Consider the following 25,487-nt stretch of genomic DNA (forward strand, 5'->3'; position numbering starts at 1 on the left):
TGACCGACAGCTCCAAACTACGAGTTCAGGATGCTGTTTAACGATTATGTCGGGAGCCGCTCGGCTGACAATCTAGACTAACAATATAAACCAATACAAAGCGAAATATACTACAAATTGCAAATACTAAATGCGATGCCATTCGCTCGCAGAGGTTTAAATGACGCTGATGGCCATTCACTGATAACCATACATCTATAATAATAAACCCTTTAAATTTAGTGCTGTCGTTAACGGTCTACCACTGTAGATTCACGTACCCTCCTATAATCTTAATTCGACGTTATCGCTAAACAGTATTCTGAACTAGTAATATAGAGCTGTCTAGCTGGATGTCGGCTAGTATTTCACTCAACATAATTTTTAAACAAAAGTTATGAACCATCTTCATTTCAACAAATGGCGATTCGGAGCTCGTCGGGATGATTTTAAGCGAGTGGCCGATACGCAGAGTCACCCAAGAGTCTTTAGATGTCTGTCAGCAGAGGCAGGCGGCGTTTCTGGACAACGGAGACCACAGTCACGCAGCACTGGTCACACTAAGTGCCACGATTATGTGGCAGCTGCCACAAGGTGCCATTTCTGGGTGGCACAGTGGTCACTTTCGTGCTGCTTACATGCTACTTACACGCCAAACAGGGACCGCACTCTTACAGGAAATTTAGCAGAAAGACGCGCCTCTTAATGACCTCTGATATGTTTTGTGATTGGCCAGATGCAGTTCGATTAGCTCTGAGTTTGTTTGCTCATCCTACGTATCCCGGATGAACCGCATTTCAACCTGAACCTGAATTTCAACCCGAACCTGAATTTCGACCTGAACCTGAATTACAACCCGAACCTGAATTTCGACCCGAACCTGAATTACGACCCGAACCTGAATTTTGACCCGAACCTGAATTGCGACCCGAACCTCAATTGCGACCCGAACCTGAATTTCGACCTGAACCTGAATTTTAACTCGAATTTTTGCATACCTGCGAGGATTTTACAGACTGTTTTTTCAAGTAATAATGATTTCAGGTTCAGGTTCTGGTGACACTATAATAGCTCCATAGTGTAACGCTGGTGATTCCCGCTTTTGTTGATGGGCAGAGCGAACATAAGAGTGGGAACTACAGCATATCGGTTAACTTTTAAAATACAACCTCAAAAGAAAATTGTGGATATTTTTCCAATGACAAAAAATCTTCACCCATAAAAAAATAATGCTGTATCACCTGTCGCCACTGGTGAGTGAAATAATTTTATTACTCGCAAATTAATATTTATGGTCGCGATTGCGACGTCAACTCAATGTCAGTAATAAACGTTCAAAAGACGTTTAAAAAGACGTCGCAAAAACTTTCATATCTTGGTTTTCAGTGGACGTCTTTTAAACGTCTGACGAAGACGTTTAATTGACGTCTTTTGGACGTGTCTTTGCTCTGTGGGATACAGCGCCGGTTGATTGCCTGCATTTTTATTTTTACATTAACTATTGTAATAATATACAATACTGACAAACGAACAGCACCTATTGTATCAGAAAGAAGCATATTCTGCATATGCGAACCAGTTTTGCACCCTCTCCATATTATATCAAGTGCGCCAAAATGTTCGCGCTCATTTTCAAAAATGTTTGTATTTCAAGTGTGGTGTGGTACATAAACTATTTGTAACGTATTGATCAGACAGACAAGGATCCAAGTGCGGATAACAACCGATTTTATTGAAACAGCAATCACAGAACGAGACTGAAGTTGGTTCCTTATTCGCCAGTGTCTTATTCGCACTTTCCATTCCACCTTAAAAAAAATAATGCGGTAGTTTCATTACGTCGCCGCGATAGAATGTCTTGTACGTTTCTATGGCTGTATCTCCTGATTCTTACATCGTCTCAGAAATCTGACGAGCAGGTTTGATTGACCACATAAGTGACTGTATAAATCCAGAAGAAGAAGGTTTTTTACTGTAGAATATTTTTATAATCGTCCTGTGAAGTTGGCATGTCAGGCGATAATGTACTATGCATACAGTGCATTGGTCTTAGTTTGTATGGCTGTATCTCCTGATTCTTACATCGTCTCAGAGATCTGACGAGCAGGTTTGATTTACCATATAAGTGACTGTATAAATCCAGAAGAAGAAGGTTTTTTTTACTGTAGAATATTTTTATAATCGTCCTGTGAAGTTGGCATGTCAGGCGATAATGTACTATGCATACAGTGCATTGGTCTTAGTTTGTATGGCTGTATCTCCTGTTTCATCGTCTCAGAGATCTGACAAGCAGGTTTAGTTGACCATATAAGTGACTGTATAAATCCAGAAGAAGAAGGTTTTTTTTACTAGTGGTGGGCCGTTAACGGCAGTCGTTAATTTGATACTCTTATCGGGCGATATAAAAATTATCGCCGTTAATCTATTCTTAAAGTTGGGTTGGGAACTGGGTCAAAATGGGTAAAGCCCCCCGCACACAGCGAGCAACTAGCTGAGCAAACGGTCACGCGTGCCCGTTTGCTCAGCTAGTTGCTCGCTGTGTGCGGGGGGCTTAAGCAAACTATGATGACTTTCAACTTGATAGTTCAGCTCGGCTGTATTCCTAACCAAATTGCACAGTAGGGGCGAGAACGAGTTTTCAAACCTGTCAATTACAAATCGTACGTGTTTTTACATGGATGCAGCCACGAAGTCGCCAGGTTTGCTTCACGGAAAATTCGTTTTTATGAACGTAAAGTGTTACCGGAGCGGAGCTCGGAGCGGTCGTTTTCTGCATGGTCCTAGCGCTAGATTCGTCGCTATTTTAAATATTTCTTTTTAACCGTTAAAACTGCAGAGGACCAAAACCAGCTTTTGAAAAAGTCCCCTCCAAATTACGTCCGTGAGGTTAAATGTACTAAATGTCGGCTTACATTTCAAATATCATGTTTAGCTGAATAAACATGTTATCAACCCCTTTTAATGTACAGTATGTAGGCTTACAAATTCATGTTTAACTGAATAAACCGTTGAACACGAGTAACCTACATTTTATTGAGCATGTTTTTTTCTTCAAGTATCAAAGTAGACCAGCTTCCTCAAGCAGTCATTGATGCATTTTGGAAACAGGAGATGAGCCCCTGGTCTAATGCACCCTCTGTATTAAGAAACCCTATCTCAAAAACGGACTTTTAGTCATTGCTTGGGTAGCACGCATATGAGCCATTTTAATATAAATTAATCTAGATTAATCTAGATTAATTTCAAGATTTCAGTGAGATTAATCTAGATTAAAAAAATTAATCTATGCCCACCCCTATTTTTTACAGTAGAATATTTTTTTATTGACCTGTGAACTTGGCATGTCAGGCGATAATGTACTGTGCATACAGTACATTTGTCTTAGTTTGTATGGCTGTGGTCATGCTGAAGGATGTTGCAGGCAGCAGATCGCTCTCCACGGCGTCTCCAGACTGTCACTTCTGTCACGTGCTCAGTGTGAACCTGCTTTCATCTGTGAAGAGCACAATGCGCCAGTGGCGAATTTGCCAATCCTGGTGTTCTCTGGCAAATGCCAAGCGTCCTGCACGGTGTTGGGCTGTGAGCACAACCCCCATCTGTGGACGTCGGGCCCTCATACCATCCTCATGGAGTCAGTTTCTAACCGTTTGTGCAGACACACGCACATTTGTGGCCTGCTGGAGGTCATTTTGCAGTGCTCTGGCAGTGCTCCTCCTGTTCCTTCTTGCACAAAGGCGGAGGTAGCGGTCCTGCTGCTGGGTTGTTGCCCTCCTACGGCCTCCTCCATGTCTCCTGGTGTACTGGCCTGTCTCCTGGTAGCGCCTCCAGCCTCTGGACACTACGCTGACAGACACAGCAAACCTTCTCGTATTGATGTGCCATCCTGGATGAGCTGCACTACCTGAGCCACTTGTGTGGGTTGTAAAGTCCGTCTCATGCTACCACGAGTGTGAAAGGACCACCAACATTCAAAAGTGACCAAAACATCAGCCAGAAAGCATAGGTACTGAGAAGTGGTCTGTGGTCCCCACCTGCAGAACCACTCCTTTATAGGGGGGGGTCTTGCTAATTTCTACCTGTTGTCTATTCCATTTGCACAACAGCAGGTGAAATTGATTCACAATCCGTCTTCCTAACTGAACAGGTTGGTTTCACAGAAGTGTGGTTGACTTGGAGTTATATTGTGTTGTTTAAGTGTTCCCTTTATCTTTTTGAGCAGTATATATATATATATATATATATATATATATATATATATATATATATATATATATATATATATATATATATATATACGTGTGTGTGTGTGTGTGTGTGCCATTTATTACATCTATGAGCGCTAGCATTAGAATAATTACAGACAAACAACAACAATACACATAATGAATAATAATAAAAAGCTCTAAATTATGGTTTTATACGTATGAGTGTGTTTGCTTAATCATTTACAAATAATTAAAAATCATCCAATTTTATGCCCTAAAAAGGGCAAGTGAAGATAGTGCAGTAAAATGTCACTGTACTCACAAGTATACAAATGGGTTACACTGGTTTAATTAATTGCCTGAAAGTTTGACAATAAGCAAATAATGGCATAGAAAATGAGTAGAAAATCAAATGGTGATAATGAGGAGGTAAAAGCGTATGAAATAAGACAAAAGTAAAATATACTGAACATATTATATGGCCTGACATGCCAAGTTCACAGGTCAATAAAAAATATTCTACAGTAAAAAACCTTCTTCTTTTTCTGGATTTATACAGTCACTTATGTGGTCAACTAAACCTGCTTGTCAGATCTCTGAGACGATGTAAGAATCAGGAGATACAGCCATACAAACTAAGACAAATGTACTGTATGCACAGTACTAGGCCTGTGTTGAAAAAATCGATTTTCCGATTCAGAATCGATTCGCATATGACAATCTGATAATCGATTCGTACGTCCAAAGATCGATTTTTTAGTGAACTTTTACCCCCGCCTCGTCACTGAATTCACGCAGGCGTGCTCGGTCTAACTAACTGTAAAACAACATGGCGTCGGACAGTGCCGGTAACGACGATAGTCAAATCGGCAATCTAAAAACAGAAGGACAGTTTATCCTGTGTCAGTGACTATTTACAGTTAGTCCATGTCACTGACAGTTTACCCAGTGTTTTTACAGTTTAAAAAAGTAAAAAATGTTCTTGTAACGTTGGGCGCAATGCGATGGATGAGACAGAATCCTTTGCACTTTCCAAATCGTTACGTTTATTACATTTACCGAAGCGCAGACAGCGCACATAAAACACGTTTACATAGAACATGTGTGACTCAAACAACGACGAGCACAGGACGCTGCGCGAACGCACATTAAGTAGACAAACCACATAAACTCCACGTGATGACGAGAGCCACAGGTGAGACGGATTATCACAAGATGCACCCGCACCCACTGAGATCCACAGATGCAGACATCGTAAACACACGCCCAACAGGGAGGGGTCGGGGACCGTAACGTGACAGTTCTGTTCTTATATTCTCACTTTAAAGAAAAATACACGTTTACATTTTATACTTTCAGTTTATTAAGTGTGAGCACTTTTAAAATAAAAATGCATTTGGTAGCAACAGCTTTTGGGTGAATTCTTAATTATTTCAATCATAATAATAATGCACTGGTTAGTGTCCCAGTAGGAGTCCACTGTTGCAGATATAGACACCTCAAAGATGTCCTGTTTATTGTCCTGGATTACCTTTCTTGAAGGTAGATTTATGATTACCCTTTTCACCAGTCTTCCAGCCATCAGTAACTACCAACTACCAGTAACTATTTGCTGATTAATATCGATATAATACTAGTTTTAACATGTTGCTTCTGTACATAGTCAGGAAACAGCTCAAATACATTTTTAATAACACTAAACCCCAAATTGGATCGAATCAGATCAAATCGATTAAATCGGATTAAATCGAAAAAAATCGATTCTTAAGCTTCAGAATCGGAATCGGATCGATTCTTGGAATTTGAATCGATACCCAGCCCTACACAGTACATTCTATCGCCTGACATGCCAACTTCACAGGTCAATAAAAAAAATATTCTACAGTAAAAACTCTTCTTCTTCTGGATTTATACAGCCACTTATATGGTCAATCAAACCTGCTTGTCAGATCTTTGAGACGATGTAAGAATTAGGAGATACAGCCATACAAACTATGACAAATGCACTATATGCACATTACATTCTATCGCCTGACATGCCAAGTTCACAGGTCAATAAAAAGAATATTCTACAGTAAAAAACCTTCTTCATCTGGATTTATACAGTCACTTATGTGGTCAACTAAACCTGCTTGTCAGATCTTTGAGACGATGTAAGAATCAGGAGATACTGCCATACAAACTAAGACCAATGTACTATATGCACAGTACATTCTATCGCCTGACATGCCAAGTTCACAGGTCAATAAAAAAAAATATTCTACAGTAAAAAACCTTCTTCATCTGGATTTATACAGTCACTTATGTGGTCAACTAAACCTGCTTGTCAGATCTTTGAGACGATGTAAGAATCAGGAGATACTGCCATACAAACTAAGACCAATGCACTGTATGCACAGTACATTATCGCCAGACATGCCAACTTTACAGGACGATTATAAAAATATTCTACAGTAAAAAACCTTCTTCTTCTGGATTTATACAGACACTTATGTGTTCAATCAAACCTGCTCGTCAGATTTCTGAGACGATGTAAGAATCAGGAGATACAACGTACAAGACATTCTATCGCGGCGACAATGAAACTACTGCATTATTTTTTTAAGGTGTAACGGAAAGTGCGAATAAGACACTGGCGAATAAGGAACCAATTTCAGCCTCATAATCAAAGAGCACTTGAACAGGCGAGTTACTCCGTTCAGGGTGTGTTGTGCAGGATTATAGTAATCGTAGTCAGGACAGTCCAGGGTCACACCAGTGAGACAGAAGCCAGGAGGCACAGAGGGACTAGGCGGGGAACGAGGTCTAGAAGGAGAGCAGAGGTCGGTACACAGGGAGGCAGAAACACAGAGAGAATGCTCGGTACGTGGCATGGCACCAATACTTCACAACCCGGAAGAGAGAGGAAGAAGCTTAAATAGTTGCAAAAGGGGAGGGGTGATGAGTAGCAGGTGAACCGCATCACACGGCAATCATGTGCTGTTCCTGACACAATTAATACACTTTTTTTCTTTTCTGTTTAATATTTCATATTCTCCCTAAGACTGCCTGCAAATCACAGCTGAGGTAGAGACATAATTAAAATCCGCATTTGCTACAAGACAAAGTCCTGAATTGAGAAACACAGAAGTAGCAAGCTAACTAATTTAATATTTTGCATTGCACTGACAATATGCTGGTGTCTCACAAAATACATATATATATATATAGTAGCTACATCATTATTGTAACAGAACGAGCTTTGCCTGTCGCTCCTTGCAAAGTCAGACGTGTGAATAGTAAACCCGTTTTGCACATCCACTGACATCCAATAAAGATCCTAATCAGACGTTCAGATAGAAAACTCGTCATGCACGTCCATAGACGTCTAGCTGAGGTCCTAGTCGGACTGTCAGATTTTGAACCAGTTTTGAACGTCCACCAGACGTGCAAAAGTAGGTCTGGACTGACCGACGTGATACAGACATGGGCTGTGTTCGAAATAGTCTACTACATACTACTGGCATACTGATCGAGCCCCAATTCAGTATGCCGTACGCAGTATGTGACCAAAATGAAAATTTCCAGTACGCGAAACATACCCGGATGACCTACTACTTCCGCAAAATATTCCAATACGCGAACAGAGCTATCTTCGTGGTGTACTGCATCCCATCATGCAACGCTACGTTCACGTGACCCCGTAGTGTGCTTTGCTTTTGTCACATACTGGAAACTGTACTGCATACTACTACGAGGACCAGTATGCAGTATCCAGTATATACTGAGTCCAGTATGCAGTATCCAGTATGTAGTAATCTATTTCGAACACAGCCATGATTTTAACGTCTTTCTGACGTCGCATGTTTGCTGGGTCACCCTTAGAATCTGACGGACGGATTTTACGTCCAAAATACACCTCGTTTTCTCAGCTAAATTAAGGCGAACTTGTACTTCTACGTCAAAGCTACGACGTAGCGGAACATAGGTTATCTGTTTTTTGTGTACGAAGTGTTAAGCCCAACTTTTTAAGTTGCTACTTGTTTGTACATACATAACACTTGTATTTGTGGATTGTTAATCAAACTTTGACAGCTTTCTTTAATTAATTCAAAACACAATACTTGTACTTTTCACTTTCAGTACTTGAGTAATACATTTTAGAATAAACTACTTGCAATACTTAAGTACAAAAAATGCAGAATACTTCTATACTTCTACTTAAGTAAAGTTTTTAAAGAACACTTCAACTACAATTTTTTGATAGAGTACTTGTACTTTTACTACAGTATGGGTCTCTAATACTTTATACAACACTGATTCATTGCGCTGAACAAACTTCGAGATCTATATGTGCACGACTTCGCGAAGCGACAGCGCGCGAGACTCTCGCGCACGGGCGGAGCCACCACGATTACGTCATTAGGTGGGTCGGAGTCCTGCCCAGCACTGAACGATTCGGTGAACGAATCTTTTGAATTAATCTTTTTAGTGAACTGATTCTAATGATTCAGTTCATCTAAAAGAACGGTTGTGCCTGGCCTGCGGTGACGTCACGGAATCGTATCTTGTCGAATATTCTGCAGTCAGTTTAGAAAAATGTTGACATTGCTGGTCAAAAACAGGAGGTCCGACATGTTCCAAAAGCTCACGCAGTTCCTATACGAAAAACTACGCTTTTATTAGTGTTTTGTCAGCGGAGACTACTACTACTATTACTACTACTACTACTACTAATAATAATAATAATACATTGAAAACAGAATGTTGGCTTGATTTATTATTATTGTAATTAGTATTTTTACTAATAATAACAACAATAATAGCTTTTATTTTATAAAACACATTTCCGTTGGAGCGCTTGGAAACGTTCCCCGTGTCGCTCTGCCGCTGTCTTCATATTGCTAAGGTGGCAAGATGGCGTTAGAACCGAACAAGACTGAAATTCTCACGATTTTTAAAAGACTGCGGTCGATCCCCACAAATAAGGTAACACGAGTGATATGTTGTACGAGATGTCGTGTTTCAGCTGTTGCAGTGTTTAATTCTACAGTTTGAGTGTTAATATTTTGACGTGTGTACGACTACGTGTCATTCCTCGGGTTTCTCGCCGGTGTTGACGGGGCCTTGACGTTAGCCAGCTAGCAGCCACCAGCTCGTCGTCCAGATACACCGCTAGCTAGTTAGCCAGCTAAATGTGCTCAGTCAATAACTCGCCCGTTTTCCAGTATGTGAGCCACGTATACATGAAACAAGCGGGATCGACGTTATTGAAATAGGATGAACACAGCCTGGTAATGGAGGACCGCCCGAAAATAACAACAACAACGGACGTGACCAGCATCTTCTATTCCGGATTAGAAACGCGACACCATTAGATTCACTCAGCACACCGGCTTCATTACTAACGTTAATATGACTGTTATCTCTTCATGTAGCCGGCGCATGTCTACAAGATGTAGCACAGCGAGGTGTATCAGGGCTTGGGTGGGTGGTTAGCTAACGCTAGCTAATATCAGTGTCTCTGGTTATCCGCAACAGGAGGTCGCTTCATCATGTGGCAATGTCACTGTTGTTTTAGAGCCATGTATATATGTGTAAACGTATGTATTTATACACGTTTTCACGGCTGTCTGGCTCGTTATTCAACGTTTAACGGTTGGACGTTCCGCTTTGTACACGCGCACAGTGGGCTGTGACGTACGGGAAACGTTACCGGTACTGAGGTGACGTTACCGGTACTGCGGTGACGTTACCGGCCGTTTTTAAGTGTGTGGTTGTACTGTAGGTGTTTGTGTACACCTTTCTGATACCTGTCTCACCATGCTTTTAATAAACTACCCACTGAACCATATGTAAGGGAAGCTGGATAGCTTGGACGTTAAGCTTAGGTTCCATATTTTGAATAATAATAAGATTTTTGTGGCTCTTTGGTATGAGGAAAAAACAGCTGATAGAAATCGTTTAACTGAACAAGGAAGCTTTTCCCCTAGTAACTGTGTGAATGTAATGGGTGTGAGCATTCCACAGTAATGAGAATCAGGTTTCATCATGAAATGCTGTCAATTTGAGCTCGTGTTAAATTGTGCCTGAATGAAAATGACTATTGTATTGTAGTGAACTCAATCCATTAAACTGGACTTTCTCTTCAGGCCTGCTTTGACTGTGCTGCTAAGAATCCAAGCTGGGCTAGTATTCCTTATGGGGTGTTCCTTTGCATTGACTGCTCAGGGATTCACCGTTCCCTTGGTGTACACCTCAGCTTCATCAGGTTGGTATAGGCAACCCGCTGCTCACTGTCCAGAGCTGTTTGTGTAGATTAGACAGCAATTTATGACTATCAGAAGACTCAAGAAATAGGAAATTGTAGTTTTGTTCAAGTCAAACAAACATCATTTCCTGTGCTTCAGATCCACAGAGCTTGACTCTAACTGGAACTGGTTCCAGCTGAGATGTATGCAGGTCGGCGGGAACGCCAATGCGGTAAGTTCCCTTATCAACAGATTCACTCAAACCATTATGTCCCACATGAAGTCATCATGAGGATGGCAGTGAGCAAAAACACTGATCTTTGTTCCTCTGGCCTTCTGGGTAAAGACCGCCTTCTTCCGCCAACACGGCTGCACCACCAATGACACCAACGCCAAGTACAACAGCCGGGCGGCGCAGATGTACCGGGAGAAGATCCGTCAGCTTGGCCAAGCCGCGCTCTCCAAATACGGCACTGATGTAAGCAGCAGGAAAGAGCGATGTAGCAGTCAAGGCCTGTACTGCTGACGGGAACTGTGTCTGGAACACGTGATCTGCTACAGCTTCCTCTTCTTCCCATTTGACAAACATTCATTTATTTAAAATATTTAGTAAGGAGTAAAGGACTGTTATCTGTTTACGGTAGGAGTCTTCCAGCTTCTTTAGAAGAGATCAGTTTTTGACTACAGAGAACTGCTCTTGGCTGTATGTTTTTGGGTGGCGAGACCGTTATCGGTCCACCGGTGGTGTTGACGTGTTTTAAAAATAGATCAAAACACCACCACCTTCAACCCTCTATGCTCTGCTGTGGCCGATACCATCATACGTACACGTGCAATGGCTTTACTGTGTCACTGATGCAATTTCCATGTACTATTCCTATGCAAATTTATAATATTATGTTCAGTACACTATTAATATTTGTAAATTTCACGAGTACTATTATTAATATTAATTGCACAATATTTCAACGTGAGTTTAAAAATCTGGGGTGGAAAATTGTTGTGTTCAGAGGAACGGTTGGAATTCTGATGGAGGAAAATGTGATAAAGGTTGATGAGAGCAGCTTTTCAGGAATACACAAAAGGTCATGAGATTCCGCTCCTCCCGACAATAACAAACAAGCAGCACAGATAGCGAACAGCTGTAAACAGTCCTGATAGGAGCAAACACAGGGTTGGATGGTCATGTGGAAGGTAACGTCATCTGTGCAGTTTGTTTCACCATAGTGATGTTGCATTATCATCAGGATTATCGCATAAATGGTGGAGACACCCTTTCTTTCAAATCTGACTTTTTGAAAATGCAAATCTAAGTAGTGTTACAGCTGGTCACCTTTGCACTACAGCTCAACTTCCACCCCGCGTCTCCATGGTCCAAACTTCACTTTATATCACTGTTATTACGTTCAGTCTTTTGCGTCTTATGTAATCAATCATGCTCCCCAGCAGATGTTTGCTCGGGATGTCTTGCTCAATCACGATGTTCTGAAATGTTAATATATGCGTGTGCTGCTACCAGTGTCTCGTTTGTACCCCTCAGTTGTGGATCGATAGTTCAGGAAGCGCTCATACGCCGGCACCAGAGAAAAAAGAGGCGGATTTCTTTGACGAGCACACTCAGGTAAGACGCAAAGACTTGTGTTGTGGGGTTCATACGCTCAGAAGCATCAGGGCACAGCACTTAACACAATTTCTCCTCTTCAAAACAAGAACATTTTTCTTTTTAGCTGAAAACTCGGTTGTATTCACAGCAGCTTCTCCTCTACAGGCTGCCAACAGGTGGGACATGACCTCGCCGTCTCTGTCTGAGCAGAATGGAGCTGTTACTGGTGTACAGCAGGAGCAGGAGGGCGATGTGCCCGAAACGGCTGCTACACGTAAGTGTGCCCCCCGTAAGACACACACACACACACACAGACACACAGACAAAGCAGTCAGAATTTTTAACAACGTAGACATGCTGCATCTCTCGTTACACTCCGTCCTCAATATTTTCTCCCGTAGGACGCATGTGATTTAAATATGTACTGTCTATGTCCCGCAGAGTTAGAGCAAGGCCCCAGCACTGAAGGATTAAGCTCAGACGCAAAGACCACTATAGGTGAGTGTGTGTGTGTGTGTGTGTGTGTGTGTGTGTGTGTGTGTGTGCGCGCGCGCACACTCAGTTATATTGTATGATGGAGAGCCACTGCCTTTAAGCCCTTTTGTGGATGTTGAGTGACTATTGGTAACATCTCTGCAATTACACCTCCATCCATACATTCATCTGGAGGAGATACTAATAAAAGAAAAGGTCCAGGTGTCCAGGACTGTTGCACTGAATGAATCCCAGGAGACATGTAAACCCTGGCCACGACCCAGCAGGACAGCACCTGCAGTCAGCAGTCAGTCGCTTGGCCATCGTGGAACCAGTCGAGGTCCATCGCAGGCTTGTGTAATTCATCTGGGTCAAAAGATCCCTCTATTAATCCTCTGCTTTGTTAATGTAGACGACTCCATGAGGTTGGCGTCTGGTGAGTCGGAGCCTCTTGCAGGTGATTCGAGTGATTTCCGATTGGCCGGTTGCCCTTCAGCAGCATGGTCTTTTGCTTGATTGACGCTCGGGTGCAGTGTGGCACGCCTGCTTTGGCCCCGCCCCTCTCCCTCGATACTACACCCTGCATCTTTTAATGGCTAGAGCCCAAATGCTTGAAGGTCTCTTCAGGTGACTTGTGATGTTCTTCGCATTCGTTTTGCAAGGTGCCAAACTCAAAAGCTGCACTAACGCCAACGTGCCGCTGCTTTTCAACTCGCAGACGTTCTGTGCCAAAATGTTATTTACCTGAACCTGGAACAAAAACACCGCAAGCTTCGTTCCTCATGTTCTGACCAACTCGTGGCCCGCAGCAGTAACCCCCCCCCCCCCCCCCCCCCCGAACGGACCCAAACGGGCAGGTTGTCACTCGCAGTCTCTAAAAGCATAAAGATGTGCTACGTCCAGCGTGTCAGTCCTGCTGGTGAAACTAATGGTGACCGCCCTCGTGGAGAGCACTTTAGCAGCAGGGCCGCTGCTCTCCGAGGCCGTCGGCTCCGAGCTCCTCAGAACGGGTCTGACGCACAGAGGTTGCGTGGCGATTAATGTACCGGAATAATGAGATTAGAGATGCTTCCTTTCTTCGTCCGTATACGGACGTGTTTAATCGTGCCGAACTTCTCATTTCTCTTTGCCCACTTAGTCTAGCCCATTTGACAGGGTTCACGTGAGCCTAGATATGGCCATCAGTGCCTTCACTACTAATTTGGTGCTGAATTGTATCAAAGTAACTGACACGTTTTATATCCATTGGATGTATGTGCCTGTATGAAATTAGTTTTGATCCTGAAGGAGGTTTTTTCCAGGACAGAACTTCGGTGTTGGAGAGGCTTAGACTTCAAACAAACGATAGCCAGGCTTTGTGAAAAATATTTTTCTTTATTTTTTAGAAGTGAGACCCTCCATTATCGGGAAGAAGAAGCCAACCACTGCGAAGAAGGGGGTAGGTTTAACCTTTCTAGAAGCCTCTTTGTCCACTCAAGCTTCTCTTGAACTGTACATTTACCATGCAGCAGTTTCTGATTTAACCAGCAGGTGTCGCACAAACATCACACGACATTATCAAACCTGGGGGGGGGGAAAGCAAATGTTATCATATAATCACACAACTCCTTGCCTGACTTGTCTACAAGAGCAGCTTTTTGTTAACGGATTAAGAAAATCTTGTTGGGTCTGGTCTGAATCCTGGTTTCTTTTCCTTCAAAAGCAAAGACAGATTCTGAAATCCACACAGAGCCTAAGCTAAGCCGCTGCGTTGAATTGCTTGTGGCCTCGTGTCGTGCCTTACCTGACGTACGTGTTTGATGTGCCCCCTCAGCTGGGTGCCAAGAAGGGTCTGGGGGCCCAGAAGGTGAGCAGCCAGAGCTTCAACGAAGTGGAGAAGCAAGCGTACGTGGCGGAGAAGCTGAGGGAGGAGCAGGTCGCCGAGGCCAAGAAACAGGCAGAGGAGTCCATGTGAGTCCCCCGCTGCTCACCTCACGTGCCTTACGTGGGCCACAGGCTTCGGCGTGGTGTTGGCCGGACAGCTAGATGGACTGTGCTTTTGAAAAGAGGTTCTCCAAATGTAGTTCTTCATCTGGGCCGTCTGTGTGGGGCTGGTAATGGTGTGTCGTTATTTTGCGTTGTATATAAAAGACGTTTCGGCGTCTGCGTCACGGTTTGTTGTTGATTGTTTACTCCTCCGCCTCCCGGTTCTGGTCCGGCAGTGTGGCGTCTATGCGTCTGGCCTACAAAGAGCTGGAGATCGACAGGAAGATGGAGGAGAAACGTCTGCAGAACCTGCAGGGGAAGAAGCGTGAGCAGGCGGAGCGGCTGGGCATGGGCCTGGGGACCAGGAGGTGAACGCACGCCACCCTCCTCCTCCTCCACCCTCCTCCGTCACACCCCCTCCCCCATCTCCCTTGTCCCTGCGCACGGCCCTTTTGCTCCGTCCCCAGCTCTGAAGCGTCTGTTGTTAATGAGCCGTTTTGTGACGGGGAAGCTCTGAATTGAGCAGTGTGTTGTTCAGGAAGTTCTTATTTACACCCATCACGCTCCAGTACGTTGGAGACAGGAGCCGGGTCAGTAGCAGCAGGTAATTGTCTTTTGTTTGCTTGTTTCTGCAGCATTGTCTCACACTCCGTGATGTCGGAGATGCAAGTAATTGAGCAGGAGACCCCAGTGGGGTCAAAGTCTTCCTCTCGCTCCAAACTGGACATGTTTGATGAGCCTGGGTTTACCTCTGGACCACCAAAGTAAGTCTAGCAGCGGCAGTCTGTTGCCTCGGCATTAACACTCACGCGTGTGAATTCCACATGGAGGAATCTCCGCATCTGTGGCTTATTCTCTTGCGTGCTTTGTCCCCGAAGCCTGTTAAGAATCATTTTCATAACAGACAATGAGGTGAGTGGATGCGGTTCAGTTTGTGCAAAAATAAAGTCTGCCTACTTGGGTCAGCCCAGAGGTTCATCTAGCTACAGGCATTACTGGGGTGTGACTCACAAATTATCCCTCCTACGAACAGCTGTGATTGGTCATTTAAAAAGGGGAGTCATTGTCTTCTCCTCACAGAATCATTTGGGAATTCAGCTTAGCTGTTTCGCCACTCTATGTAGGTGTGTTTGGGTATGAAACCATAGTCCAGTGGTTCCCAAAGTGGGGGGCGCGCCCCCTAGGTAGGGCGCGGAGCTATTGCAGGGGGGGCGCGGAGCTTGAAAGTAAAATGTGCACATGTGTCAATATTAGGGATGCACCGATTCCGATATTAATATCTGAAAAAATTCTAGATCGGGTATCGGGGACAATGTGACCGATCCATAAAAACAGATCTATTCAGTTTAATTCTATGCTTGTATTGCTTGCTTTTCGGAGTTAGTTCAACCTTAATACTCGTGCTGGTGGTATTCCACTTAGTCCGTTTAAATATATTTAAATAAAAATATTCTCATCTACTAAAGGGGGGCACGGCAGAAAAAGTTTGGGAACCACTGCCATAGTCTGTGCAAAAGGCATTTCTATTTAGTTGGGAATTAAATCTAATTGGAATTAGAATCTATGTACTGAAGATCTCTGTCCAGTATGTAAGTGTATGTGTGTGCACATGCATGTGTGTAATCTGAGTTCACGCTGTCAGGTACAAGGACAACCCGTTCACAGCAGGAGACGGCTTTGGCTCACGGTGGGACACCGATTCAGGCTCCGCCTCCTTCACTTCCTCCTGGGTTTTAGAGAAGGAGGAGCCTAAAGAAACCGAAGTGACCATATCGAGCATCCAGCCAATCGGGGAAAGGTTTGTTGTCATCGCTACATGCTTGTTTGATTTCTATAATTATGCCATTCCTAGCCAGATAATGAGTAGTGTATGATGTAAAACATGGAGTGGATTTTGGAATGGAGTTGGCGGTTGACAGATGGCCATTTGTGAATTATGGGACGTGTTAGGTTGCCTAGCAGGCGGAAGCAGGATGTCTCTTCCCCCGTCTCAGAGTCTAGCGAGGCACGGCAGAAGTTTGCTAACGCTAAAGCCATCTCGTCTGACATGTTCTTTGGCCGGGAAAGCAACGCAGAGGTACGGAGAACAGTGGCCTGAACTGTATTACCTATATGCGAGATGCTAAAGCTGCCCACATTAAATTAATTCTTGCTTTGTGCTTTTTCTGATGATGTCTACCAGCATGTAGCTGTCAGAAAATGAAAATACTTTTGGTTAAAATGTCATCCTGAGCCCTTTTAAATATGTGTGTGTGTGTTTTCCAGTATGAAGCAAAGGCTCGTCTGGAGAGCATGTCTGGTAATACATCCATTAGCTCTGCTGACCTGTTTGGGGATGGAAGCACTCGCTCAGGTGAGCATGTTTGAACCTTATCCTTCCTACTGTTTTTAACATTTGATATAATTGAAGCCCACTTGTGCTTACATGGATGTGTGTGTGTGTGTGTGTGTGTGTGTGTGTGTGTGTGTGTGTTTTTCTGTAGGAGCATCAGGGTTCGACAGTGTGCTTCCTTCCGGGCCGGACATCGCCCAGTTTAAGCAGGGCGTGAAGACTGTGGCCGGAAAGATGGCCGTGCTTGCTAACGGAGTTATGAACACCATTCAGGCAAGTCATCTACATGTTGCCCTGCATCAAAAACACAGCACAGCGACCAGGGTCGTCTCTCACGTCTCAGCAGCTCCAGTAGTGCACAGGTGTTACCCCTCCTGTTCTCAAACCTTCTGCGAATTGCAGAGGAACAGAAGTTAGGGACTGCTAATAAAATGCTTTTATGACCGTGGTAAAGGTTTCAGACTTGCGCAGACGGTCTGTTTATTTCGTCCCTCGTGTGAGAAGCTCCCGTTGGGCTCCTCTCCTGTCAGACACATTGAGCGGGCTCATTTAATCTCTCCCCCCCTCTCCCCTGTAGGATCGCTATGGTTCCTACTGAACAGACTGCATGATTCGGACAGGAAAGGAAGTGACATCAAACTGGACATGACACAACTGCTTACTGGATGGGGCCTTGTTTTTCCTCTCGTGTATTTACATGACTCGAAAAAAAATGGAGAGAGAAAAAGGACAAGAGATGGAAAGAGAGGACCTCCCTGTCTTTTCTCCTAGGCTGTCCCCCAGATCTTTGTAGATTTTCACTGACCATGCTGGATGACAGTATTTTAATTTTCATTCTTCCCCTCCCCCAAAATGTGTTATTTTCAGATAAAAAATGACAAAAGCACTGAAAGGTGTAGAAAGTTTGTTTTTCAGAACCATGGTGCTTTCTGTTGAAACTAACAGTCCTGTTTTCTATACCATTTATTGGTCTAAGATTTCAAATAGTTGATTTAAAAAGTATTCCCTATGAAATGTATAACCAGACTTATACCATGTTCTCATGGCTTTCTTTTTTGTATTTAAAACATTCTCTACATGGACAGTGCAGTAAAGACTAGTGTATTCTCCTCACAACAAAGAGGGAATCCAAGCCAGTAATATTTTTCGAGTTTCAAACGATGAGACAAGGTGTTCCAGTCGGCGTAGAAGCATGGTGAGCGGGTGGTGGGTGGGGTGCCCTTTGCTGATTGGGTGAGGTAGATCTTCCAGCAGTTCAAGATTTTGTTTCAAGTGATAATTAACCAGCGTGTGTGCAATATGTCCCCCCCCGCATGTGTGAACGAGCATGTGATGGTGCGTGGGTGGAGACTGGGTGGAGACAGGGGGGGGTCACAGCAGCGAGCTGCTCCTCATGACTGACGGAAACCACTTTGAAACAGCCACAGATTCCAAGCATGACAGTGCAGGCCTGAGTTTGTGATGCTCCAGCAAAACTTAGAGTCCCACTTCCTGGTTTCTCATTCCCCCCTCCCCCTACAATGTTTAACAATGGGTTGTTTTATTTTTTTTTTGCATTCTTCCTTTTTTGCAGTTGTTACAGGGACACATTTCTGCTTTCCAGCTAAATCATGTGTCCTCAGAATGATCTGCCTGTCACTTTGTACACTTGTGCAAAATTTGAAAAATAAAGGATAATCCAACCTCACTTAAAACTATTATTTATTGTAGAAAAACCGAGAATGAAGCTTTATCTAAATGAAGGTGGAAGTGACATCCCCACCTCTACTTTTTCCCCTGACTCTCAAAATAAATTCATCTGTGTATAATTATTCTTTCAATAAAAGCCTCTAGCCCAGGTTCAAACAAAGGTGATAGTAAAAACTGGCAGTAGAAGCAACCTCAAATAAAAGGGTATAGGAAATAAAGTGGTGTGCACACTGACCCCACGCTCCTGGTCAACAAAACAACCTGCACTTTGATAGGGAGCTGCACAAGTCAGTGCTTTCATGTGCCGTTTTTCAATGGAGGCCTTTCATCCACGTTAGGCAGCTCAAACTATCCACTGTTAATTTAACCTCAAAGATGGAATAAGAACTGGTGAATAATCAGTCCAGGCCTGTAGCCTATGATTAAACCTCTTCCCATAATCATGGCTTTTCCTCTGGAGGTACCAGAGCCTCTTTGATCACAGACAGAATAAAAGCAAGTCACTTTTCGTGAAGGACAGAAAAAATGTTCCTGTGGATACAAACAATAGGTCTATGACAGAAGGTCTTCTAAAACATCTGCAATGTAGTTATCAGCACACGCACAGTGAAAAGATATTTGTGTAAGACTATGCTTTGCGTTTCAACCATGTGAAAGTCAGCACTGGAACGGTTCTAAATGATGCAATAAGCCATTTATTCTTACTGAACACTTTCTTCCCTTTTCACCCTTTAACTTATCAAAATATACAGCTAAATGTATCAGGCTCAGTGCAAATAACTCCTCACAATTCACAATTCCTGCCTGGTAATTTTGCCAATTTAAAATGGCAAATAAATTGAAGAGATTCAGTAGGTAATAATACAAAATGATTGTTTTCTTCTTTGGTATTCACTGGTGCCCAGTGTATGTGAGGTCAGTTGATCCAGGCATATGGATAAAAGCCCTTCTGCTCCCACAAAGCACATTTCTGTGCAGAAAGGTTCTGTGCCACAGAAAGCTTCTGGTCCAGCAAGGCTGTGTAGGAGGGAAACTCCGGCCAATCATCGGGCATCTTGCCTATGACATCAAACAGAACATTTTAGTGTTCTAGCAGCTACTAAAATCTTATTTGTGGTCATGTTCTTGAAACGTGGTTTGACCAACAAAGCAAGGTTACCTTCTTTTGCAAAGTGAATGAAGTTGGTGGTGATCACATCCTGGAAAGCTTGGTCTTGTGCGGTCGGCGTCCCTAAAACCACCTCAAAGCTCCCAAAGAACGCTATGCTGTCCAGCATATGCATAGAGAAGCGACTGGGGAAGGGGAACAGGATGGAGTTGTTCACCGCCCGTGACGGGGTGTAGGTCACCATGTAACGGTACACGGGACTCTTCAAAGCCTCTGCAAAACAAGCAGGATGCCTTTAAAGTGTAAGGCTGATTATCTGTTCCACAGACGCAAGCTTCACCTGCTGAGTTTACAATAGGTCTAAGATGCACCGTAGCCTTTAGCAGTCTTAGTTTCATGGTTTTAACTACGTTGACAGGCATGTAGGTTTTTCTGACCTGCGGCTCGTCTCGCCAGGTCGTTGTTGGGGCAACTGACTCTCATATCGGACACCAAGGTGGTGTAGAGACGTTCAGGACAGCGGTCAGAGGTTGGGCAGGGAGCAAAGCTGCTGTACAGCGTCCGAGCCTGGGACACCACATCCTCTCCAAAAGGCTTCAATTTCTCTATATGTGGAAAAGGAGTAGTTTAAAATAAATAACCTTTGACAGTTTTTAGCATGTATTTTGAAGGACTTGTAATACCAGCGTACCTGTTACAAACCACTCGTAGTCTGCCCATGTCCATTCGGAGATGTTCTGTAGTGGAGGCCTGGAGATGAGACCAAAACACACATTTAGTGCCACGACTTCGTATGGATGTAAAAAGCGGGAACGTTACAGGTGTAGGCAGTTTACCAAGCAGCATTTACCCGTAGTCACATTCTTGCTCTGTTGTTCCAACCATGAATGGAACATCATTATAAAATCCACGTTTCTCCCAGGTTTCAAACGGAGGAGCAGAGAGAACATATCCATCCACAACTGCTACAGGGCCATAAAACTCTCCCTTAACTGGGATGTCGGTCATATCAGATGCTGCCCATGATGGGTATTCCTCCCATGGAATGGCCTGGGAAGTGAGGGAAGAAGACAAAACTTAAAGACTCAATCAATCAACTCCTTATACACACATCTATGAATTGGTCAAGGTCCTCCAAACGTTTTAGTTCTTTACCAGCAGCTACCACACACTGACTGCCACACAACCTTGGCTAACTGTCTTGAATGTTCTGGAAGCTGAACAGAAGACCAATGTGGACTGAATGAGGATCCATTTCACCACCAAGTAATCTCAATTCAATAAGCACCAGAACCGAACAATCATAAAAGTAGTGCCCAAACAATGCTGAACAGTACAGCATTTTGCTTAGACGCTAGTGTGTACACTGGCTTCAATCCCACTTCTGCCTTTTTCTGAGGCGGTTGAGGAAGTGCTCACGTGCGACGTTCAGCTGCTCACGTCTCACCTGCAGGATCTGTTCTATGTTCAGCTTTCGAAGGCATACAACATCACTGCAGCCCGTTTTCTTCAGAAACACAAGGTTGATTCTCTCAGCAGACTCCAAAGAGGCATTATAGATGTATGAGCCACTCATATCAATGGCACGATGGAACAGGCCCTTTGCTAGTGGCGACATCATCATAGTCCACACTGACGTTCCTCCTTGTAAGTGCAAATTTTTAAAAACGTTATATACAAGTTATCATAAAGATACCAATAATTACAATTACCATAATTGCAATATACTGTAATAAGGCGTATTACTAATAGGCAGAAAAGGCACAATAAACTGTATTAAGTGCAGTCTGCAAATAATTAGACAATAGCTTTTGTCTCGATTCTCTTGTACACTGGATTTGAAATGAAACAATTTCTTGACTTTGAGGTTAAAGTGAAAAATATCAGTTTTAACTGAGTAATGGCATTTAAACAGAGGGAACCAGATACAATACACATCCCTTTTAATAATAGTAAATATGAAACTAAAACTGACAAGAGTCTGCATCACACAAATTTCACAAAACCATAGCTGTCTTTCCCAGGGATGTCATAGCAGACCTGATTAAAAAATTTTTTTAATTAATTAAATTATTGTTCGCTTGGGCTCAGATCTAATGATTCTTTTGTCTAACTAACAGAATTTCACTTTTTGGCCCATGAAAATTGCAGTTAGGTCTGTGGTATTCTGCTGCATAGTTATCCACCATGTTTGGATGGATTTGATTGGATTGGAGCAGTTAAGATGATTTTAAGCACGTCCCAGCTGGCCCTGCTGCAGCCATTGACATTATCAATAAAGACAAACGAGCCATTTTACTGAGATCCATACATGTATGTGCCACCATGTTTTTCCTTTTACTTTTGTGGCACAGCACGATGGATCATGAGCAGATTCCATCTTTCCCTATACATGTTCCTCATTCCTTCACTACGGTACAAAAAGAAAGACTTACTAGTTCTTCAATTTAATGTCCATCTACTGCAGTACGTAGCTGATTAACACAGACAACTTCTACATGTTCTCTTGTACTTCGAAAAGAATGGAACGCTAATTGACTAACTTTTATAATGGAAGTCCCATCAATTATTGGGGAAGCCAACAAATGTTCAACAGATTTTCTGAATTTGCATTCATGAATTCTTCTTTTGTTGCCTGATTCCACAACAGCACTACTAAATCTTTAGGAAAATGTGTTTATATTTTTGTCAGTGGCAATCAACCCCACATTACAGATGTGGTGGGAAGGGATTATGTCCTTAGGTCTTAGCAATATGACTTTCTTTAGGGGGTTTACCAGAGATTTGCATCTTGCATAAGAGGGTCAGATAAAGCTACTCTGTTCTTTTCTTTATATGCAAAATGTGTTGTAGTTTCCAAATGGTTCATACATTCATACACATGACATACATTAAGATGACAGTTTGCAGGTGATTTTCATTTAATTTCATCTACTGTGATCAGAGTAAAAAATAATAACAAAAACCAGAAAAGAACAGCATGGAGCTTCAAAATACAAGACGTTCATTCACCTGAGCTTTGACCAAAGATGGTGACTTTTGTTGGGTCTCCACCAAACACATGGATGTTTCTTTGAATCCATTTAAGAACTTGAATCTGGTCCATGAAGCCATAGTTTCCTGTGTTCAAAACGAACAACTCGATAGATTAGATAGACAAATCAGACAATTAGATATTAATAAAGATTAAAAGGAAATAAGTATGGTAGAGTGTGCTTATGTGGGTGGTCAAGTGTTTCTGCTTTCCTCAAATGTTTACACAAAGAGGTAGCAAAGGACTGACCTGAGGTATTGGTGGGTGAACCTTCTCTCAGTATGTCCAAGGCCATGAAGCCAAATGCATTGAGCCTATAGTTGAGGCTGACAAACACAGTCTGTGTTCGAGCTGCTAGTTCCTCGGTGGGGGAGTAGCCTTTCTCTTGCCCACTCAACATGTGCAAGTACCCTCCGTGGAGCCACACCATAACGGGCAGCGCTTCAGATGGCCACAGGTTTGGTGTCCACACGCTCAGGTGCAGGCAGTCCTCCTGTCCGAGCACACGCCGATTGCTCTCAAGAGGTCGCACCTGTGCGCAGACACTACGGAAACGTGTGGCATCGTAAACACCATCCCAGCACTCCCCAGCATCGTGCAGGTCCACTGGAGGTCGCCAGCGGTTCTGGCCGACGGGTGGAACAGCATATGGGATACCCTTGAAGGAGTACGCTCCATTTTCCCAGCGTCCACGCAGCCAACCACAGTCCACGACCACCTCAACGAAACCTGGGGGCGGAGTCTGGGCCACATGAGCCAGATATCCAGCAAGGACGATGAGAGCGAGCACGCCGCAGATTATGAAGAACATACACCTACGAGATACCACCAGGAAAGGGCTGACATAGTGACGCCGAACATACTGGACCTCCCCCTCCTCTTCCTCCTGCACCAGGTACCGGTATTCATTCCTCGCAGGGACCTCAAACGCGTCCTCGTTCATCTCCAATCTTAAACAATTTAGGAGAGAAAGAGAAGAATTACATACAGTCATACCTGTGTAGGTTCTCAGTCATTCAGGTCACAGTGGTCTTAAGTGCTTGAGTTGTAAGCAACTGGACTTCAAGATCCAAAAAAGAGGTCAAGTTGCTTCAACTTTTAAACACTTTAGACATAAAGGTATGTGTCTGACTCGTGTTTAACAGGCTTCTATTCTATGAGGGGGGACATAAAATCATTAATGGTGATACTAGTAGTCGTTTATACTTGTATTTCGGTTCCTTAGATCCAAAGCAGAAATTGTTGTTGATTTTTACTTTTATTAGTGTTCACACTGACATATCAAACCAAATGTGGACGTACAGAAGTAAGTCATATTGATATAATAACTACAATAATGCCACCAGAAGAAGAATGCTCTGGGCTAAACATACTTGTGGGGTTTGTGAATGCAAGGTGTATTTTACATGAAGTAAACTCAAAAACAGCTGGCAAAATACATGAACGGACAAAAACAGCGCGAGGTCTTTGTCCACTGCAAAGAAGCGCATTTTGAATACGTTTTCCCCAGTATGTCGTACTACACGGATATGCTGCTCGGAACAAACGTTAATGTGGCGCTTTACTTCCTCTTTGCTACATGTTTACGTTACATCTTACCACGTTTGTAACTACCACTCTGTTCTCTGTGGTGTTCAGGGTGGCACCTTCTGTTGGTACGTCCTGAGTTTGGGTCGTACGGTGGTGGACTTCAAACGAACTGCGCCGGTTTCTGAAGCTGAACCGTCCCAGCACTTGATTTAATCGACACAAATCTATCAAAATTAAACCCACGCCACCTTGGGAGAACTACTGACATCAAACCAAGAGTACGAGAAAGTTGGTTTGAAGTGAATCTGCTTAATGCGCAACACCTCTTGGTTTTTCAAGCGCTCCATGCGCATGATTGCATTTGACTGTAAAAACACGAATCATGACGAAATACGACATTAAACGTATGGTTTTCATTTATGTAATTTAAAATATGACCGCAACATAGAGGTCAATGAGAACCTGAAGAAAATATCCCAAGGTCAAAAGGAACCGGATAATCTTACACACACAATCTGAACACAAATCAGTGTTTCCATTTTCAACTTCCCCTGTGCAGATTTCTAATAATGTGCAACATTGGACCAGCAATTTGTGAAAGTTAACCTAGCTACGTAGTAGACAACTAACAAGCTATTCTGAATAAAGGAAACTTCTGAAAAAAGCTGCCTATTATATTACATTAGCTGAATGTCCATTTATGGACATCGCACTATTAAGTTAAAAAATGGCTCTAAATTTTAGCGTGTTTTTGCAGAGTCTTGCAGAACATATATCCAGAACTTACCCTACAAATGTTTATTCGTTAGCCAACTCTTTTCGTAAAGTTTCTTAATCAAATGTCCCCACCCTTCCTCCAACCAAAAATGGCTGTTGTTTATCTTCTGAAAAGCATCTGAAAACGATGCCTGGCCACAATACTTTAGCTGAAAGTCTATTTATGAACATCGCACTATATAAGTAAAATGGCTCTAAATTTGAGTGTGTCTTGCAAAACACAAAACCAAAACTTACCCTACCAAAGTTTACTCATTAGCCAACTACTTTCGGTAGTGTCTTCACCGACTGTGCTGCCCCTCCTCCAGCAGAAGATGGTGAACAGAACCAGCCAAACGGCAAACAGCAGCGTCCAAACAGGTTTACTGGAGCCCAAACGGGTTTACTGGAGCCCAAACGGGTTCACTGGAGTGCAGGACCAGATGTTTGGGACACTCACTCAAACAGCACCACTCTTCTGCCTCGCAATTAATAGCAGAAGTTTAGCAAACTCGAAAACAATCCTAAAAACATTATGTGATAGTTCAGACAGGAGGACAGTTTAATTAAGTTTAGTCTTGT

The 25,487-nt window shown here is 43.1% G+C and overlaps 2 protein-coding genes across 7 annotated transcripts; one reads left to right on the plus strand and one right to left on the minus strand.

Moving 5' to 3' along the window:
- The first annotated feature begins 1,193 nt into the window (after nt 1-1,193).
- On the plus strand, nt 1,194-18,475 carry arfgap2 (ADP-ribosylation factor GTPase activating protein 2). 3 transcript variants are annotated; one of them, XM_076990500.1, is made up of 17 exons: nt 1,194-1,232; nt 10,316-10,434; nt 10,574-10,646; nt 10,761-10,892; nt 11,955-12,035; nt 12,183-12,291; nt 12,459-12,515; nt 12,904-12,948; nt 13,877-13,929; nt 14,305-14,441; nt 14,693-14,824; nt 15,092-15,220; nt 16,099-16,254; nt 16,407-16,533; nt 16,722-16,809; nt 16,940-17,061; nt 17,366-18,475. In XM_076990500.1, the coding sequence occupies exons 1-17, from the start codon at nt 1,209-1,211 to the stop codon at nt 17,384-17,386; spliced, it is 1,605 nt and encodes a 534-aa protein (XP_076846615.1). In that variant the 5' UTR covers nt 1,194-1,208; the 3' UTR covers nt 17,387-18,475. The 3 variants fall into 3 exon arrangements, with proteins under 3 accessions (XP_076846615.1, XP_076846601.1, XP_076846608.1); XM_076990486.1 differs by lacking the exon at nt 1,194-1,232 and adding an exon at nt 8,994-9,152; XM_076990493.1 differs by lacking the exons at nt 1,194-1,232; nt 12,904-12,948 and adding an exon at nt 8,994-9,152.
- On the minus strand, nt 18,473-25,377 carry LOC143491438 (para-nitrobenzyl esterase). Of its 4 annotated transcripts, none has more exons than XM_076990465.1 (9): nt 25,169-25,377; nt 22,869-23,569; nt 22,598-22,705; nt 21,033-21,229; nt 20,436-20,635; nt 20,277-20,335; nt 20,023-20,190; nt 19,637-19,858; nt 18,473-19,536 (listed from the first exon to the last, which is right to left on the minus strand). In XM_076990465.1, the coding sequence occupies exons 2-9, from the start codon at nt 23,560-23,562 to the stop codon at nt 19,394-19,396; spliced, it is 1,791 nt and encodes a 596-aa protein (XP_076846580.1). In that variant the 5' UTR covers nt 23,563-23,569; nt 25,169-25,377; the 3' UTR covers nt 18,473-19,393. The 4 variants fall into 4 exon arrangements, with proteins under 4 accessions (XP_076846580.1, XP_076846563.1, XP_076846571.1 ...); XM_076990448.1 differs by having other exon boundaries at nt 25,164-25,376; XM_076990456.1 differs by lacking the exon at nt 25,169-25,377 and adding an exon at nt 24,937-25,157.
- Between the last annotated feature and the right edge of the window lie 110 nt (nt 25,378-25,487).

Source organism: Brachyhypopomus gauderio, chromosome 2, assembly GCF_052324685.1.
Source record: "Brachyhypopomus gauderio isolate BG-103 chromosome 2, BGAUD_0.2, whole genome shotgun sequence".
Classification (NCBI taxonomy): Eukaryota; Metazoa; Chordata; class Actinopteri; order Gymnotiformes; family Hypopomidae; genus Brachyhypopomus; species Brachyhypopomus gauderio.